We start from the raw sequence: 18125 nt of genomic DNA on the forward strand, positions 1-18125 counted from the left end.
ATTAGATACAAAATTGGCTTCGAGGTAGGAGACTGAAGTGATGGTAGAGGATTGCTTTTGGAGGCCTGTGACCAGGGGTGTGCCACAAGGATCAGTACTAAGTCCACTGCTTTTCATCATTTAAGATGTGAATATAGGAGGTGTGGTTAGTAAGTTTGTAGATGACACCGAACTATTTAATGCAGTAGACACTGAAGATGATTACCGAAGAGTTCAAAGGGACCTTGATCAGTTTAAAAGAACAATCCCTTCAAAAGGTTTAATCATGCATGTCACTTAAAATTATGCAGCATGCACAGGGAGTTAGAGTTTTGTGAGGCCTAGCAACTTATATGGCTAATTACTTCAGAATTTTATTATTCATTACTAATGCTGAATTTAATAACACTGCAACATTATATCAGTTCTACAACTTGGCCAACATCCAGCAAATTAAATTGGAGGTTGGTAAGCATTTTAAAAATAGAAATAAATATCATTAAACCATATTGAGGACTACAATCCATGCAATGAGGAAATGACTTGAAGTCAGTAGATAAAATGCATAATGACTTGGAAGCGTAGAATTCCAACTGGACTAAATAGTCTCCATCTGTACATCGAGTCTGCACCAATCCTCTGAAGAGCATCCCACCCCCTCCAGCCTCTCCCCACAGCTTCACATTTTCCACTGCTACCCCTGGATACCAAGGGACAATTTTGCATGGATGTTGCCATGCACTAAGGTTTTGAAAAAATAGGCCGACGGGCTGGGACCTTTTTTCACTGGAGCATGGGAGGTTGAGGGTTGACCTTACAGATGTTTACAAAAACATGAAGTACATACACAAGGTGATTATCATGGGTCTTTTCCCTAGGGTGGGGGAGTTCAAACCAAGGGGGCATATTTTTTAGGTGAGAGGAGAAAGTTTTAAGAAGTACGAGGGGCAACGCGTACTCCTACTCTTGCTCTTTTTTGATATGTTTGTTCACAAGTGGGAAGACTTAACAGTTTTAAAATGTTAATATTGTAATGCTATATTAATGATGCTGAAATGGATTAAAGATGACAGAAGGCAGCACAATCAACTGTTGAAAAACCAATTGAACAACATACCACAAGTGGCTATTATGCTGAAAACCTAGAATTTGAATTGCTTTCATTTGTCAGGTACACTTTGCTTTTACCATGTATATATCCAAAGTTATTCAAGCTTAAAAATTAGACAAGTATATGAACTCTCCAATTATCAAATTGTTTACTGTATGCACATATAGTTTCTACACTCAGTTGTTTCTCTTGACATTCGAAGTTGGCCTAGTCCCGAGTTTCACTGCAAACTCCCAATGCTGAACAGAGTCTCATATCACGGCAGTTCATTCTTAACTGCTCTCTTCTCATTTGTGTCAAGCCTGCTAACAGCGAGAGAGTGGCACACAACCACCTTCTCCGGATATGGAATTAAGTATCGAGGCTTTGACAGCTGAAGGCACTGGATGTTACTTGCTGACAAAGTTAAGTTTTGAAATTCCCTCAAGCTCTCTGCCTCTTTCCTTCTCTTCCCTCCTCTAAGATGACCTTTAGAACATTCCCCCTTTGACTTGATGTTTGGCTAATTACCCCATTAGCAACTTATCTAGTTCAGCATTGAATTTTACTCCTGTACAATGCCTTGAGATGACGGCACCTTGTAAATGGAAAGTGCAATTATGTGGAATAAACACATTTTACAAGAGATGACTCTGGTGTACTCCCAGTGTGCCCTGCTGTATTTCAGACCCTGTATTTTTGCCACTTTTCCTTATCATTTTACTCCTGCATTTCCTTTGGGGATGTTAGCCTTCAAATGTGCTGTTCTTTGTTCGGGGATTTGTTTACTCTTCCTGATCATTGTTTATATCTTCACTTCGAATGAAGATTTACACAACCAATATTTTTACTCTCAGCTCCGAACTGACAAACTGTGGTTACTAGATCATTCTGTTTTATTTTCAAATTTGTTTAGATTTTTCCTCTTCGCACTGTCCTGATGCTACTCGACATATTTCTGGCCAACATATCCCCAGCAGTGTGGCAAACGCATGAGTAACCCAAGTGAAAATTGTGGAACTCCCTACCTAATAGCACCATGGTTGCACCTTTGTAAGCAAGTACAAGAAGACAGCCCATTACCAACACTTCAATGGCAACTAGGGATGGTCAATAGTTTGGCTGTTCTAGTAATGTTCATATCCCCAGAATCAATTCTAAAAGCTCAACGCAAGATGGTTTGATAGTTATTCATGAGCAAAGTTCAGAATGACAAACTGAATGGAGGCACAAAAATCTGTTTAATAGAGATCAAATAATTCAAGCCAGATCATTGAACATAGAAACATGCATTGTACTTACTTTTTACATTTTTCACAGCTGTACATGTTATCACCTGCAATATTATAAAATTGTTTTATAAAGTATATAAAACAAAGCAGATTTTAAAAGCTTTAGATACTCAATGAAAGATGGTTTGATATTTATTCATAAGCAAAGCTCAGAATGACAAACATTGATGAATAGATGCACAAAAAAAAACTGTTTAATAGAGATCAAATGCTTCAAGCTGGATAGTTGGAATTTAGAAGAATGAGGGGAGATCAAATTGAGGTATTCATGACGATAAAAGATGTGGATAAAATAGATGTGGAGCGGATGTTTCCTCTTGTGGGGCATTCTAGGACAAGAGGTCCTAGTCTGAGGATAAGGGATAGCACATTTAAAACAGAATGGAGGGAAACTACTCCGCCCAAAGGGTTGCGAATCTGTGGAATCCGCTACCCCAAAGTGTGGTGGATGCCGTGACAGTGAGTAAATTCAAGGAGGAGTTAGACAGATGTTTAACTGATGATGGGTTGAAGGGATACAGAGAGAAGGCAGGAAAATGGGGGTGAGGGGCATATCAGCCATGATTGAATGGCAGTGCAGGCTGGATGGGCCGAATGGCCTAATTCTGCTTCTATATCTGATGACCTTATAAAACTTCCTTCTGTTTGCCATTTGTTCACAACCACATCCTCGTTTTGCAAACTGTCAAATTTTACCATCCAATTGCTGGATTTAAAACAGTAACACTAAATTTTGTGGCAAATTCAGAATACTGCAGGCTATTATTCAACTACAGTATATCAATCCATAACATTTCCTCCCATGGACACGTTTGTTGTAATCTATTCGAATGGTAAAAACCAAAAGAACTGAGGAAAGGTCACATTAACTCAGATTTCTCTCCACAGATGTTGCCATACCTGCTGGGCTTTTCCAGCAATTTCTGTTTTTGTTTCTGTTTGAATGGTGTCTGAAACTACATCAAATCGCTACAAGGGTGTAAAGTGAGAGCTTGAATTCAGCTTGGTATGATGCACTGCACAGATGCTGGTACTGACACAAATGGTCTCCAGCTGTACGAGAAAATTAAATGATTCCATTTGATTATATAATTCATGAAACTACTGGATTGTTTGAAAAAATCTATTCAATTGGTTAATATCTTTTAGGGAAGGAAATCTACCAGTCTCACTTGTTCTGACTTATATGTGAATCTGGACCAACAGCAATAAGATGAGGGCATGGATAAGGTAAATAGACAAAGTATTTCCCTGGGGTAGGGGAGTCCAGAACTAGAGGGATTAAGTTTAGGGTTAGAGGGGAAAGATATATAAAGGGACCAAGAGACAACTTTTTCACACAGATGATGGACCATGTATGGATGAGCTACTAGAGGAAGTGGTGGAGGTTGGTACAATTACAATATTTAAAAGGCATCTGGAAGGGTTTAGAGGGATATGGGCCGAGTGCTGGCAAATGGGACTAGATTAAGTTAGCATATCTGGTCTGCATGGACAAATTGGATCGAAGGGTGTTTCCGTGCTGTACATCGCTATGACTCTATGACGGATTAGCAAATGGCCGCTGAAATGGCTCAACAAGTCATATTCAAAATGACAGCTCATTAATATTTCTACAAGGAGGATTGAAGATGTACAATAAAGATGCTGACCTCATTAGCAAAGCTTACATCCAGTGAATGAAAGTGTCTCTGGACAACAAGTAGGAAATAAAAAAGGTAGATTTTCTTTAATCTCCCTCCTTCAGCCCAGTGATACACAAGCCATTTGTATCTCTCAGGGTTCCTCTTCAGGAATTGATCCTTCAACACTCAAGCTTGAAGTGTACAAATTCTACCCTGGATTGTGCCTTAATACTCAGACTTTGGCCAATATAAACACATTATGCTAGCAAATTACAACATATGCTTTCAAATAATCTTTGAGATAGAACACATCTGTCAACATAATTGATTCAGAAAGACAGCTCAAGAGTGAGCGATGTTATTGAAATTCACTTTTATGGCAGTGCACAGATGTCATTATGTCCACCTCATCATTCTTCCAACAACTATAAAAATATTTTAAGTGCATACAAAATCCTTACTCACCTTTGAGCTCGTCTCTGGCGAAGAAGGCAGCCAGACAATCTTGCAAGGATACCACAGGACCCCAGAACCAACTAAGAACACAAAAAATAATAAACACAAAGGTATTAAATTCAAAAAGCTTGCAACTGCTTCAGTCCCATAGACAGAGCAGTTTTAAAATAAATTTTAGTTACACTTTTATCCCCTTCCTCTTCCAAAGTACAACGCACACCTTTTAATGTATTCCATGACATATGCTATCCAACCTTGTGGTGTATATGCTTCACCACATGACCCTGCCTTCACTAAGGACATCTGGTGACTTGACGAATGCAACTTGGCCAGGTCTTCTTTCCCTGGGATAGGCAGAGAGAGATCCTGAAAGGTCTCCAAGGTAGTGGATACCTGCAGGCAAAAGCAGAGATCGAAAAGATTAGAAATTTAAAAAAAACAAAACTAATTAGGATTTTTAGTCTCCAAGAGAAATGCAAGGATCACATTCCAATTATAGACCATACGTCAGTATTGACAACTCAAGGGAAGCAATCAACGCAGAAAAAAGAGTGGCAGAGGAGTGGGCATAGTGGTGAAGAATAGTAAGAGGCTATCAGAGAAATATGCTCAATACTAGTGCAAACAGGAAATGCTACTTGATGGCATTCGTAGTTCTACTAAGCCTCATAATTTAGTTAGATTCTAATCACACCCCTACATATTGCATACACCATTTTGTAACCCTAATATCTGCACACATATACCTGAGTTTTTTTTAACAAGACAAAAAGGTGCATCATAAACTAGGCATGATGTAACTGACAAAAATAATTCACTGATTTTTGTGATAAACGAAAGAATGACTCTGCTTAGCAATCAAATGCAAGTGGTGTTAGCAGTGATTGGCAATGCCAAGGGTGAATGGCTTCTACCAGTTTAGAAACAAACAATTTCACTAGCTGTGATTACATTGTATTTGCAAAAATTCAGCAGCAGATCGCTGTACATGGTAACTGTATACAACATGAATCAAGTCTCTGGCTCCCAATTTATAATATAGGCAGTCCACAGCCGTCCCTGGATCACCATTCAGATCTCAAGCCCAATTTCATGGTCATTGTCATACCAATACAATATCTCGACTTCCACTTCAACCACCTGCCTATATTATGGGTGACTGCCATTGTTTAAATGTAAAGAATGGTTTAAACTAAGGGGCCTCCAGCGTCACGTTAGTTCCTCTACTGCTAGACGACGAAGCCTGCGTTTAAGTCCCATCTGTTTCACATGGGTGTCATAACAAATCTGAACAGACTGCTTTAAAGAAAAAAAGGTTTAGCCCAGCAGAATCCAGATTATTTACCAATACAAGAATGACTCAATTGATAGAAAATATCTAAATCTGTCTGTCAGCTAAGTATTTAGATTTTAACTCCTTGTCTGGTCAGGGTCAAGAATTGATTTGATAAAATAAATTCAGTTTATTTTGTTGAAATGCCATTTCATATTGCGAGTCAGTGGGTTTTCTACTCTAACATCAATAGGATCATGATTTAGGCTGGTGTTCACTTTGTAGTACTCAGGAATTACTGAGTCCTAATTATTCTTTAATGGAGTGGGCCCAACCAGATAGCAAGCCGGGGGGGGGGGGAGCAGAGTGACTCCGTGGTTAAGTGCAGAATTACTCTGGGAATGACCAATTTTGATTAGATAGTTCTGTTTTGAGATGGGTGGGCAGCAATTCTGACAATTAGAAGCAAGTTTACAAAGCTGACTAAAAATAAAATACATTGTGTTCCTATTGATATAACCTACGGTCACCAAAGAACAAAACTGAAGAAGCAATGCCAAACCAATGAAAATCACTGGTTGGATCAAGTAAAAGTGCCATATTGCAAGATCCCTGCATTAAGGTTGGGTACTCTAACAACATAGGCCATTCAGCACCTCATTCCTGGTTAACAGCTCATCAATATATCAACTCCATTTACACACCTTAGGTTTCCGTTGGGCAAAGTTTCTCTGGGATATTGATCAACCAATCCATCTCAAGTGACTGTAGCAGGGCGTGTTTGGAACAGGAAGAAAATTCCAGATCTGCATTACTTAGCGAGTTTTGAGAAGGTTTGTAACTCAGGTTGAGAGGTTCTGGATGTAGCTTTGCTCGCTGAGCTGGAAGGTTCATTTCCAGATGTTTTGTCACCCTACTAGGTAACATCTTCAGTGGGCCTCAGGTGAAGCACTACTGATAAATCATGCTTTCTATTTATATGTTAGAGTTTCTTTGCGTTGGTGTTGTCAATTCTTGTGGTGATGTCACTTCACCACGTGAAATGACATCAACAACCCAAAGAAACTCAAACAAATAAATAGAAAGCATGAATTATCAGCAGTGCTTCACCTGAGGCCCACTGAAGATGTTATCTAGTAGGATGACAAAACATCTGGAAATGAACCTTCCAGCTTAGCGAGCAAAGCTCCATCCAGAATCTGCATTACTCTTTGCAAAAATGTCTTCTTGGTTCATTCAAGCAGATGAACTAGAGTTTGAAGATCGTATTCTGGATTCCATTTTTGCAGGAATTACACTTTCTGTATCTACTCCATCAAAACATTTAGTCTTTTTAAAGCAGCACAATTGGACTATCTTTCAACCATTTAAACTCAAGTCAGGTTTATATAATGTTATTCACATTGGCCTTTTAAAGCATTGGTAACATTCAGTTGCATTGAAGCACTCCATGGTCAACTGTCTGACAGGCAATGTGCAAATACAGAATGTGATACTCAAGATGGTATGTGAGTATAGTTTGCTACAACTGAAAGGAAAGATGGTAAGGCCATGAGAGGTATGCAGAAGTGAATCATTACAAAGCCACATAAAAAGCTATGGTTAGGAGACACTGGAGGAACTCAGATCTTTGCATTAAAACAGAAAAAGACCAAATGAGATGAAAGCACTTTTTAGAAGTCAAAAAACATATGACGCAATAAGTTGAAAAGGACGTTATATTTTTTTCTTGATTAGATTAGATTACTTACAGTGTGGAAACAGGCCCTTCGGCCCAACAAGTCCGAAGCGCAATTCACCCATACCCCTACATTTACCCCTTACCTAACACTACGGGCAATTTAGCATGGCCAATTCACCTGACTCGCACATCTTTGGACTGTGGGAGGAAACCGGAGCACCCGGAGGAAACCCGCGCAGACACGGGGAGAACGTGCAAACTCCACACAGTCAGTCGCCTGAGGGGGGAATTGAACCCGGATCTCTGGCGCTGTGAGGCAGCAGTGCTAACCACTGTGCCACCGTGCCGCCCACGAATATCCACTGATCAGTATAAGATTTTCAGCAAATCAAGTTATTTTGTATTAAGACTTAAGATGACCCATCAGACCTAGTGGTGCAAACACATTACAGAACTTAAGTGGATAACATTTGAAGAAAAAACTGAATGTACATGAAGGAAAGTCAGATTGGAAAGTGGTAAGTACTATACATTAGCTCAATGGACTTCATAAAATAGTATTTTAAATATACAAAGATAAACCTTCAATTGTAGCAAACAATGGGCACACATACAACATGTCCATATTACAGTCATTGACATGCAGGAGCATAACACTGCTCCCTTTTTAAAGGCAGACTGACGTGGGATAGGTTAAAAGCTGGCAACCTTATACTCATAACTGTCAGTACAAAAGCAATAAAAGAAAAAAGGAGGAAAAGCCCATGAGCCATTTGTGGTTTGAGGTCTCTACAAGCTTTAAATATTGTTAAATATAGGCCATATATCATATTGGAATTGCCATGAGTTGCACACTTACTCGATCACAGGTCAAACATTGCACCGAGCTTACAATCGTGCCATCAAAGACATCAGAAATAACGCTTCTGTACTTCACCTGCTTTCTCTTTTTAAGAGGTGTGAAAGAGGTAACTAGAAATAGGGGGGAAAAAAAAGTAATTCCATATTAAAACAATGTTATAAATTGTGCATTTTAATAAAAGCATCATGATCTTTACTCCCATTGCTTTGGTTGGGTAACAGAAAAGAACAGTGGCAGAGAGGTTTCTCAGTTCACTGGAACTGCTTGGGATTAAATCAAGCAGACAGGTAGGAAGCAAGTCAGTCATGTGAAGAGAGATTGACCTGTCACACTCCAGATTCACAGAATGACCTCCCAGTGGGAAAAAAACTGCCCTAATTTAGTAATTTTGCCCAGGATGCCAATGGGAATTAAAAATTGCAGCAAGTGATGGTGGTGGGGTGCACTTCTGTTAACTACAAGCTAAAGATGAGCAGAGTACAGTCCTCTCATCTGCAACCAAAGCATGGAGCACTTGAGTGCTCAAGCAAGAAAGTGGTCCATTTGTAATGAGCATAAGGTTTCACAAACAAAACACCAATAGTTACATTCTCCTCCAAAAGTAAACAGAACTTGTTTGTTGGTCACGACCCCACCTCCCACCACCAAACCATCATCTCCCAGACCATCCAGGACCTCATCACCTCAGGGGATCTCCCATCCACCGCCTCCAACCTCATAGTCCCACAACCCCGCACCGCCCGTTTCTACCTCCTGCCCAAAATCCACAAACCTGCCTGCCCCGGCCGACCCATTGTCTCAGCCTGCTCCTGCCCCACCGAACTCATCTCCCAATACCTCGACACGGTCCTGTCCCCTTTAGTCCAAGAACTCCCCACCTACGTTCGGGACACCACCCACGCCCTCCACCTCCTCCAGGATTTTCGCTTCCCCGGTCCCCAACGCCTTATTTTCACTATGGACATCCAGTCCCTGTACACCTCCATCCCCCATCACGAAGGACTCAAAGCCCTCCGCTTCTTCCTTTCCCGCCGCACTAACCAGTACCCTTCCACTGACACCCTCCTTCGACTGACTGAACTGGTCCTCACCCTGAATAACTTCTCTTTTCAATCCTCCCACTTCCTCCAAACTAAAGGAGTTGCCATGGGCACCCGCATGGGCCCCAGCTATGCCTGCCTCTTCGTAGGATATGTGGAACAGTCCATCTTCCGCAACTACACTGGCACCACCCCCCACCTTTTCCTCCGCTACATCGATGACTGTATCGGCGCTGCCTCGTGCTCCCACGAGGAGGTTGAACAGTTCATCAACTTTACTAACACCTTCCATCCCGACCTGAAATTCACCTGGACTGTCTCAGACTCCTCCCTCCCCTTCCTAGACCTTTCCATTTCTATCTCGGGCGACCGACTCAACACAGACATCTATTATAAACCGACTGACTCCCACAGCTACCTGGACTACACCTCCTCCCACCCTGCCCCCTGTAAAAACGCCATCCCATATTCCCAATTCCTTCGTCTCCGCCGCATCTGCTCCCAGGAGGACCAATTCCAACACCGCACAACCCAGATGGCCTCCTTCTTCAAGGACCGCAGATTCCCCCCAGACGTGATCGACGATGCCCTCCACCGCATCTCCTCCACTTCCCGCTCCTCCGCCCTTGAGCCCCGCTCCTCCAACCGCCACCAAGACAGAACCCCACTGGTTCTCACCTACCACCCCACCAACCTGCGCATACAACGTATTATCCGCCGCCATTTCCGCCACCTCCAAACGGACCCCACCACCAAGGATATATTTCCCTCCCCTCCCCTATCAGCGTTCCGCAAGGACCACTCCCTTCGTGACTCCCTTGTCAGATCCACACCCCCCACCAACCCAACCTCCACCCCCGGCACCTTCCCCTGCAACCGCAGGAAATGTAAAACTTGCGCCCACACCTCCACACTCACTTCCCTCCAAGGCCCCAAGGGATCCTTCCATATCCGCCACAAGTTCACCTGTACCTCCACACACATCATCTATTGCATCCGCTGCACCCGATGTGGCCTCCTCTATATTGGTGAGACAGGCCGCTTACTTGCGGAACGCTTCAGAGAACACCTCTGGGCCGCCCGAACCAACCAACCCAATCACCCCGTGGCTCAACACTTTAACTCTCCCTCCCACTCCACCGAGGACATGCAGGTCCTTGGACTCCTCCACCGGCAGAACACAACTACACGACGGCTGGAGGAGGAGCGCCTCATCTTCCGCCTGGGAACCCTCCAACCACAAGGTATGAATTCAGATTTCTCCAGCTTCCTCATTTCCCCTCCCCCCACCTTGTCTCAGTCGGTTCCCTCAACTCAGCACCGCCCTCCTAACCTGCAATCCTCTTCCTGACCTCTCCGCCCCCACCCCACTCCGGCCTATCACCCTCACCTTGACCTCCTTCCACCTATCCCACCTCCATCGCCCCTCCCCCTAGTCCCTCCTCCCTACCTTTTATCTCAGCCGGCTTGGCTCTCTCTCTCTTATTCCTGATGAAGGGCTTATGCTCGAAACGTCGAATTCTCTATTCCTGAGATGCTGCCTAACCTGCTGTGCTTTGACCAGCAACACATTTGCAGCACTATCTAAACATTCCTGGAAACAACATTTACTTGTGGAATTTCATCCTCTTCCCCTTTCATCAAAACTGTTTGACACCACAGAATAATAATCAATGCTGTAATTTTTATCTCTTTCATATTACTTATTCTGAAATGTAGGCATTAAATCCAAACACAACTTGATTTTAGTATCAAAATGATAGATTACCTCTCTTCCTCTCCTAAAAATAAAAATGTCAAACTTCACAATTCAAAAATGCTGACATTTGTCTTGTACATCCTCAAAATAGCCATTCTTCATTCATGAAGGAAGTGTCAGCATCCAAACTGGCCATTTACCATGAGTAAAAAGTGAAGTCTGCAGATGCTGGAGATCAGAGCTGAAAATGTGTTGCTGGTTAAAGCACAGCAGGTCAGGCAGCATCCAAGGAACAGGAAATTCGACGTTTCGGGCCAGAGCCCTTCATCAGGATGATTCCTGATGAAGGGCTCTGGCCCGAAACGTCGAATTTCCTGTTCCTTGGATGCTGCCTGACCTGCTGTGCTTTAACCAGCAACACATTTTCAGCTCTGGCCATTTACTATACCAATCTACATCACTTGACCAATGATCAAAAGTTAAAGTGTCAACTGTGCTATCCAGAACCACCTCACCAATGATTAACTTATTAATGCTAACTTGGCATTTTGCAATAGCTAATCAGCTCCTGGCCTTATTTCAGCTTTGGTCCAAACATGGCCAAAGCATGTACTTTCCAGAGGTTAGACTACTCCCCTTGACTTGAAGGAAGCATTTAACAAAGTTGGCATCAAGGAGCACAAGCAAAACTGGTAACAACAAGAATCAATGAAAAACTGATTGAAGTCATTCCCACCACAAAGGAAAATGTTCACGGTTGTTGGAGCCCAACCAGTGCCATCCCAAAACCATCACAACAAGAGATTCTCATGGGACTCAGGAATGGATAATACATCTTGGTCTAGCCAAAGATGCCCACATGGAGTGAGTGAGTGAGTGAGAGAGAGTGAATGAATGAATGAATAAATAAATAAATAGTCTTAGGGTCAACATTTTTCAGGTAAAAGTGAGGACTGCAGAAGCTGGAGATCAGAATCCAGATTAGAGTGGTGCTGGAAAAGCATAGGTCAGGCAGCATCCGAGGAGCAGGAAAATCGACTGCTCCAATGAAGGGCTTTTGCCTGAAACGTCGATTTTCCTGCTCCGCGGATGCTGCCTGACCTGCTGTGCTTTTCTAGCACCACTCTGATCTCGATTTTGATCTCCAGCACCTGCAGTCCTCACTTTCACCTGGTTGATTTTATCCTTACTGCAAATCCTCTTGCAAGGATGCCGACCTTGAAGTTCTCCTCTCTCTACAAGAATCTCAGTGAGTTGCTCTCTCACTGCAACCCCGCCCCCCCCCCCCCCCCCCCCCCACCGTCATTTCCTCTGCCCTGAAGCTCTTCAACCATGTCCTGAAACAGACTCGCTACCACACCTGAACATTTTTCAGCTGCTTTGTTGATCACATTCCATCTATCCATTCATCACAAGTAGAAGTGTTTATGAGAGATTGCTTAGAAAAGAGATTGCTCAGTACTCAGAAAAGCGCAGCTTAGAGGGAACATTGATGATAAATGGCAATAATACATGCAACACAGATGCCAGACAAAGACCATCATGAACAACAAAGAATAGAACCACATCCCCTTGACAGTCAAGTGAGTTCCATATGAGTTTAGGGTCTGTAAATCTGTACAGTTCAGTAAGCTGTTGATTCCACACACTGGGAATAACATCTTTCCATGCAAACCTTCAAATGAGTGTGTACCTTTTCTGTGTGAGGAAACAAACCCCCCCCACATTGAAGTGGATCGGGGTGGACTGCTGGACAGCCTTGCATTTGTTGCATCGTTAGACGTAGAACTGTTTGGCCTTGAGGGACTGCGCATAGACACATCAGAGGCAACGTCTAAAAAGGAATGAAAGCAAAAATTAGCTGTCTTGTAAAAGAAAAAGTAATTTTATTATACCTTGTAGTACCCACAAACATGATTTATTCTTGATGAATGACGTGGACATGAGAGTAGAAGTATTTTGACCCAAAGAAATGGCAATACATACCCAAACTTGATTAGTACTGGCAGCAGTGCCTTCAAATACTAAGGCCCTCAGCCTCTGGAATTCCTTCCATAAATCTCTCCAGTCTCTATTCCCCTTTAAGACACTTCTCAAAACCTTCTTCTGACAAAGCCTTTGGTCATTTATCTCAACATTTCTTTACAGAGCGTGGTCAGATAACCAGTGAAGCACCTTCAGATATTTAACTACAAATCGTACTTGATAGAGACTTGAAGCTGTACCCATACACCTGCTTCCTTATTGTCCAAGGTAGCTCAAGTGTCTGTTCAGCTCAAGTGCTGAAAAGTGACACACATGTGAATATTTCAGGGTGACAGGTCTAAATCCAAAATTAAGTGTCCAAATTGTCAAGTTGGTGGATAAATTGTGGAAGTTACTTCCACCAGTTGCTAGATAAATATTACAAGAATATAAGGCTACACTTTGAACTAGAAACTTAAAAGAGGTATTTGATGGAACTTCTTTAATAACAAAGCCACTTGACGAGTTCATATGGCTACTAAATCAAACAGAACTGTTTTGAGGGAATTTGATTAACATTTCAAGAGTAAAAATATCAAAAGGTATGGAAATGAGGCAGAGATATGGATTAGAGTATCAATGCAACCAGGAAGAGCATGTTGGGGAAAATTGTTTCCTATGTTTAATTTAGAACTTCAAGAATGTCAGACAGAATCTTTAGCAGTCAACACTCAAGATGGGAGAGAAGAGAAGCATGACTTTCAGGACAATAACCATTGCTTGTTTATGAAGTGAAAGATTACTCAGGGGACAGCAGAAATCCAGGAAATTTAATGAGGCAGCATGTTATCTAAGTCTGCACTTAACATCATACAACAGGTTTAAAGATCAATACTCACAGGGCAACTTACAGGCAGCAAGAGTAAAGCTGCAGGCTGCCAATTGTACCCAACTGACAAGAAAATGTTAAACACCTCAAAAATGTAGGTGTAAGCAACCCAAATAAAAGAAAAGCAACAAGAAATTAAACATTGTCAAAGGTCTCATAATATTGCAATGCACATTCAGTTACAGGCATAGATGCAAGGCTTTTGACACAGCTTCTAGTACAGTAATTATTTAAATTGAGCAGGACCCAAGTGTTAAATATTTGAAATTCACAACCAATCCTTTCTGGAGAAGGACTGAACTAAACTAAACTATACAGGCTCAGTTTATGTCATCAATAGCATGTTGCTGTTACCTGCTCAACAGTAACACAAAAAGGAATGATATAACTACATCCTCAGACTTATGTTACTGGATTAACAAAGTACTTCTAATGGGATTTTGAGTCTACACCAGAAGATTGGCAGAGCAAGGCACACTCCATAAACTTCTACAAGGGAAGCTGCAAAATTAGAATAGGCAACACAAAATATTTCATCCATACAGCGATTTGGACATGACCAAGAGTTTAGTTCTCAATTAAAAGAAACTGGCTATGAATTCCAAATAACAAACACCCTGTGTGGTATTGCTATCTTTTGCATCAAGCAGGAAATTCTGGCTAATGGTGTGCTCAAAGTTGGGGGTGAACTGGGGCAAGAGTGCAAAATATATCAAAAAACCAAATTCTTGTTTATTAACCATTCAAAACTTCAGTTCAGCCCCAACTTTGAACACACCATCAGCTAGAATTACCTGCTTGATGGAAAAGACAGCAATACCACACAGGGTAACGTACACCCACGAATGAATGCCGGGATCTTTTCTGCATTTATTTCCTCAAGTTACTGTTTCAATAGGCACAATAGTCCTACTTAGCCCAGCAGCAAGAATGTACAACAGAACCCTATGCCTAGAAGCTGTGTGATCTTCCTTCATTTAACTCCAACAGTACACCAATGCATTATTTGTGATCCCAAAACAAAATTAGTCCAAGTGATTTGTCTCCCTCTTGAGAAAACAAGTATCTAGCATATCAAGAAAATAGGTACATATGTGACTTTCCTAGAAGGCAGCTTTGGAGATTCTCATGAATACATTTCCCAACTTCTACATTCCCATTTGACACCCACCTCCCTCACAAAAAATGCACAAACCTACAAAAGTTTGTTTTGTGGAAGAACTCAAATTCCACAACAACTTTCTACCACATTAAATTCTGTACCGTGGGTAACATTCATCAACAAGTATAATTAATTAAATCTTCAGTGAGGTGATTCATACTGGTAGAAAGAATATGGAGACAACGTAAAATAAGGGTACTACGCCAAAGGAAATGCATAAGCAGAGAACCTGGGTGTTTATGTGCACAACTTATGCAAAAGGTGACAGGACAGTGGAGAGTATGATTTTTAAAAAAACCATACAGTAGCCTATGCGTAATTAAAATTGGCCTAGAGTATAGCAACAGGGAGCTTAGGCTGAATCTGCACAAGACGTTAGGGAGATCTCACAAGTACTCTGTATAGTCCTAGGCACTACACTTTAGGAAGATTGTGAATGCTTTGGAGGGGATGCAAAGAGGTTTATAACAACGAAGTGTCTTATCCCTGGAACGAATTAAGAGGATCGATTGGAGAAGCTGGGTCTGTTCTCCTTGGAGAAAGGAAATGCTGAGAGGAGATTTGAATTAAGTTTTCAAAATCATGGAAAGACAGGACACAGTAGTCAGGGAGAAACTGCTCTTGCTTATAAATGGATCAAAACAAGAGGGCAGAGGCGCATACATAAGGTAAATAGCCAAGGTCTTTTCCTTGAGGTGTGGGAGTCCAAAACAAGAGGGCATAGGTTTAAGGTGAGAGGGCAAAGATTTGAAAATTACCTAAGGGGCAACTTTTTCACACAGAGGGTGATCCACGTATGGAATGAACTGCCAGAGGAAGTGGTGAAGACTGGTATAACTACAATATTTAAAAGGCATTTGGATGGGTATACAAATAAGAAAGGTTTATACTGGCAAATGGGACTAGATTTATTTAGGATACCTGGTCGGTGTGAATGTCTTGGACCAAAGAGTCTGCTTCCATAATGTATGGCTATATAAAAAAAAGAATGGAGTCACAGACTTAGTGAGGACATTCTATCATGCATGAAGGCCACCAATAATGGACTGATTAAGGTCAGAAGTGCTGAAGAGGAGCTCAGCAATTGGAGGGTTTTAAGGCTGGAGAAAATTAGAGATGTGGATAGGATGACATGCTAATTTGCAAAGAAGAGAATTTTAAGATTCAATTGCGGCAATACTGGGACTCAATGCAGATCAACAAACATAGGTGGGTTCACAGGCAGATTTTGAATGACTTCAGCATTTGAGGGTAGAACATGGGAGGCCAGCAAGGGATGCGTCTGAACAGTCAAGTCGCAAAGGTCTGGCTCGGGGTTTTGGCAGCAGACAAGCCAAGGCTGTTAACGCTATCAAGATGGAGAAAGAGCGTACACATTTGCACAAATGCATGATACGTTGCTCATCGCAGTGTCAAAGTCATATTTCATTGCAGGTTCAATCTTATTAAAAACACTCACCATTTGTTCACTATTGAGAAATGAACATTTATAGCGTGGTAGTGGTTATTTAAGTTGTACAGATTCTGTGATTGAGAATATCTGCTGCCTTGTTCTCATCTCAGACTTGTCTGTTCACTTTTCAAATTTTAACCATATATTGCTTACAAATTGCACTACTCTTGCCCCAAATACTTCCCTGACAAAAAAAAGTCCTCTAGACGGCCTGACTGAAAGAAAGTGCTCCACACTTTCAACAATTTAAGTTGATGATCCTCCTCATCACCAACTCTTCAAGAGGAAGAAATCTTTCCTCGTTCTTTATTAAAACTTCTGAAAATTGTATTAATTCGCATTTTAATCTTCTCCAATAGAAAAACAAAGTTTCAGTTTCCCAACAGTCCCAGTATCTCAAGTTTCTCATGATTGGTTTCCCATTTCATACATAATTTTGGTAATTTTGTATGGTCTGTAAACACATTGTAGTTATAAATGACATTTTTACAAAGAACAAGTAATACTCTGTGGCCTAAACCAAAAGGTTTCATATGCATTGAATGTTACTTATTTTTAAGTAATTTTTATATTTCTGTTTATAAGAGCAATTGTAATTAGCTTTTGTTATGACTTTACCTGTCCATATAACTCTCTTCTAGAATATTAGATACTTAAATCCCCAACCCCATTTGCACATTTTCACTACTTACCTTTGGAAAGCATGCCCCTTTGTCTGGTTTTCACCTCAGAGTACCAGTACATTCAGTTGTCATAAACTGCATCCACCACTTGCCTGATTATTCAAATTATCAGTGTGTGTCTTTCTCAAGCCTGCTATTATCTTCCTTGCTATTTGTGACATCTCTTCTGTTAGTACATTAAGCACAATATATTTTAACAAGTAAAAAGTTGTGTTATAAGTAAAAGGTTCAAATTGGGTAAATAGAATACACATCAAGTTAGAAATCGGAAACTCTAGTCATCTGTCTCACTTTTAATCAATTATTTGAGTTATGCATACCAGAAATATCCAATTTGAAAAGAAATACTTGGATTGCTTTGTGGAAACAGCAGAACAGGATTAAATCCACACAATGTAAATAAGAATGCCTATTTACCTGGCAACCTGCTTTGGATCTGCACTTTGACTGTCCCATCACGGTCTACTATTTGATCAGCACCTGTTGAAGTATCCATGTCTTTATCCAATTCATCTCTAGAGTTGGGCCTATAAAGCTTATGCAGCAGATTTCGCTCCCGTTGCCATCCTTTCGCTGATGCACAATTCTTCATTTCTTCATGTACTAGCATCTCTGCTTCCATGCAGTCTTCTGCCGAGATCTTAGAGTTTGTCTCAGGGTCAGCCTTGTCACTGCCTGAACATGAATCACAAGACTGAAATTCATTGTCAGACAAGTTTTCTTCTTCCATTTGATCTTCCATAGTTGCAGATACAGCGTCCTCAATCTGCTCAACAATTTGTTCCTTCAATTCTTCGTGAAGTTGATCCATTAAGCAACGCAGAAATTCTTGGGCATCCTGAAAAAGAATGAAATAAGAGTAGCTTAACATAGCTAACATTTGGGGAGTCAGAACCACTGCTTAAGTTTACAAGATAGCAACTTGCAACGGCTTTTGACGTCCATTAAAAATTATGATTGAAGATCTGTAACATGA

The 18125-nt window shown here is 41.3% G+C and overlaps 1 protein-coding gene across 3 annotated transcripts in view; it reads right to left on the reverse strand.

Moving 5' to 3' along the window:
- The window catches only part of usp33 (ubiquitin specific peptidase 33), a 94409-nt gene that overhangs the window by 39247 nt on the left and 37037 nt on the right, over positions 1–18125 (reverse strand). For all 3 annotated transcript variants that reach the window (XM_060830628.1, XM_060830627.1, XM_060830629.1), the window contains 6 exons: positions 17567–17987; positions 12691–12831; positions 8256–8368; positions 4663–4835; positions 4452–4522; positions 2372–2405 (listed from right to left, as the gene is read on the reverse strand). In XM_060830628.1, the coding sequence (XP_060686611.1) occupies positions 2372–2405; positions 4452–4522; positions 4663–4835; positions 8256–8368; positions 12691–12831; positions 17567–17987 (953 nt within the window). The remainder of the gene's footprint in view (positions 1–2371; positions 2406–4451; positions 4523–4662; positions 4836–8255; positions 8369–12690; positions 12832–17566; positions 17988–18125) is intronic.

This window comes from Hemiscyllium ocellatum, chromosome 9 (assembly GCF_020745735.1).
Source record: "Hemiscyllium ocellatum isolate sHemOce1 chromosome 9, sHemOce1.pat.X.cur, whole genome shotgun sequence".
NCBI lineage: Eukaryota > Metazoa > Chordata > Chondrichthyes > Orectolobiformes > Hemiscylliidae > Hemiscyllium > Hemiscyllium ocellatum.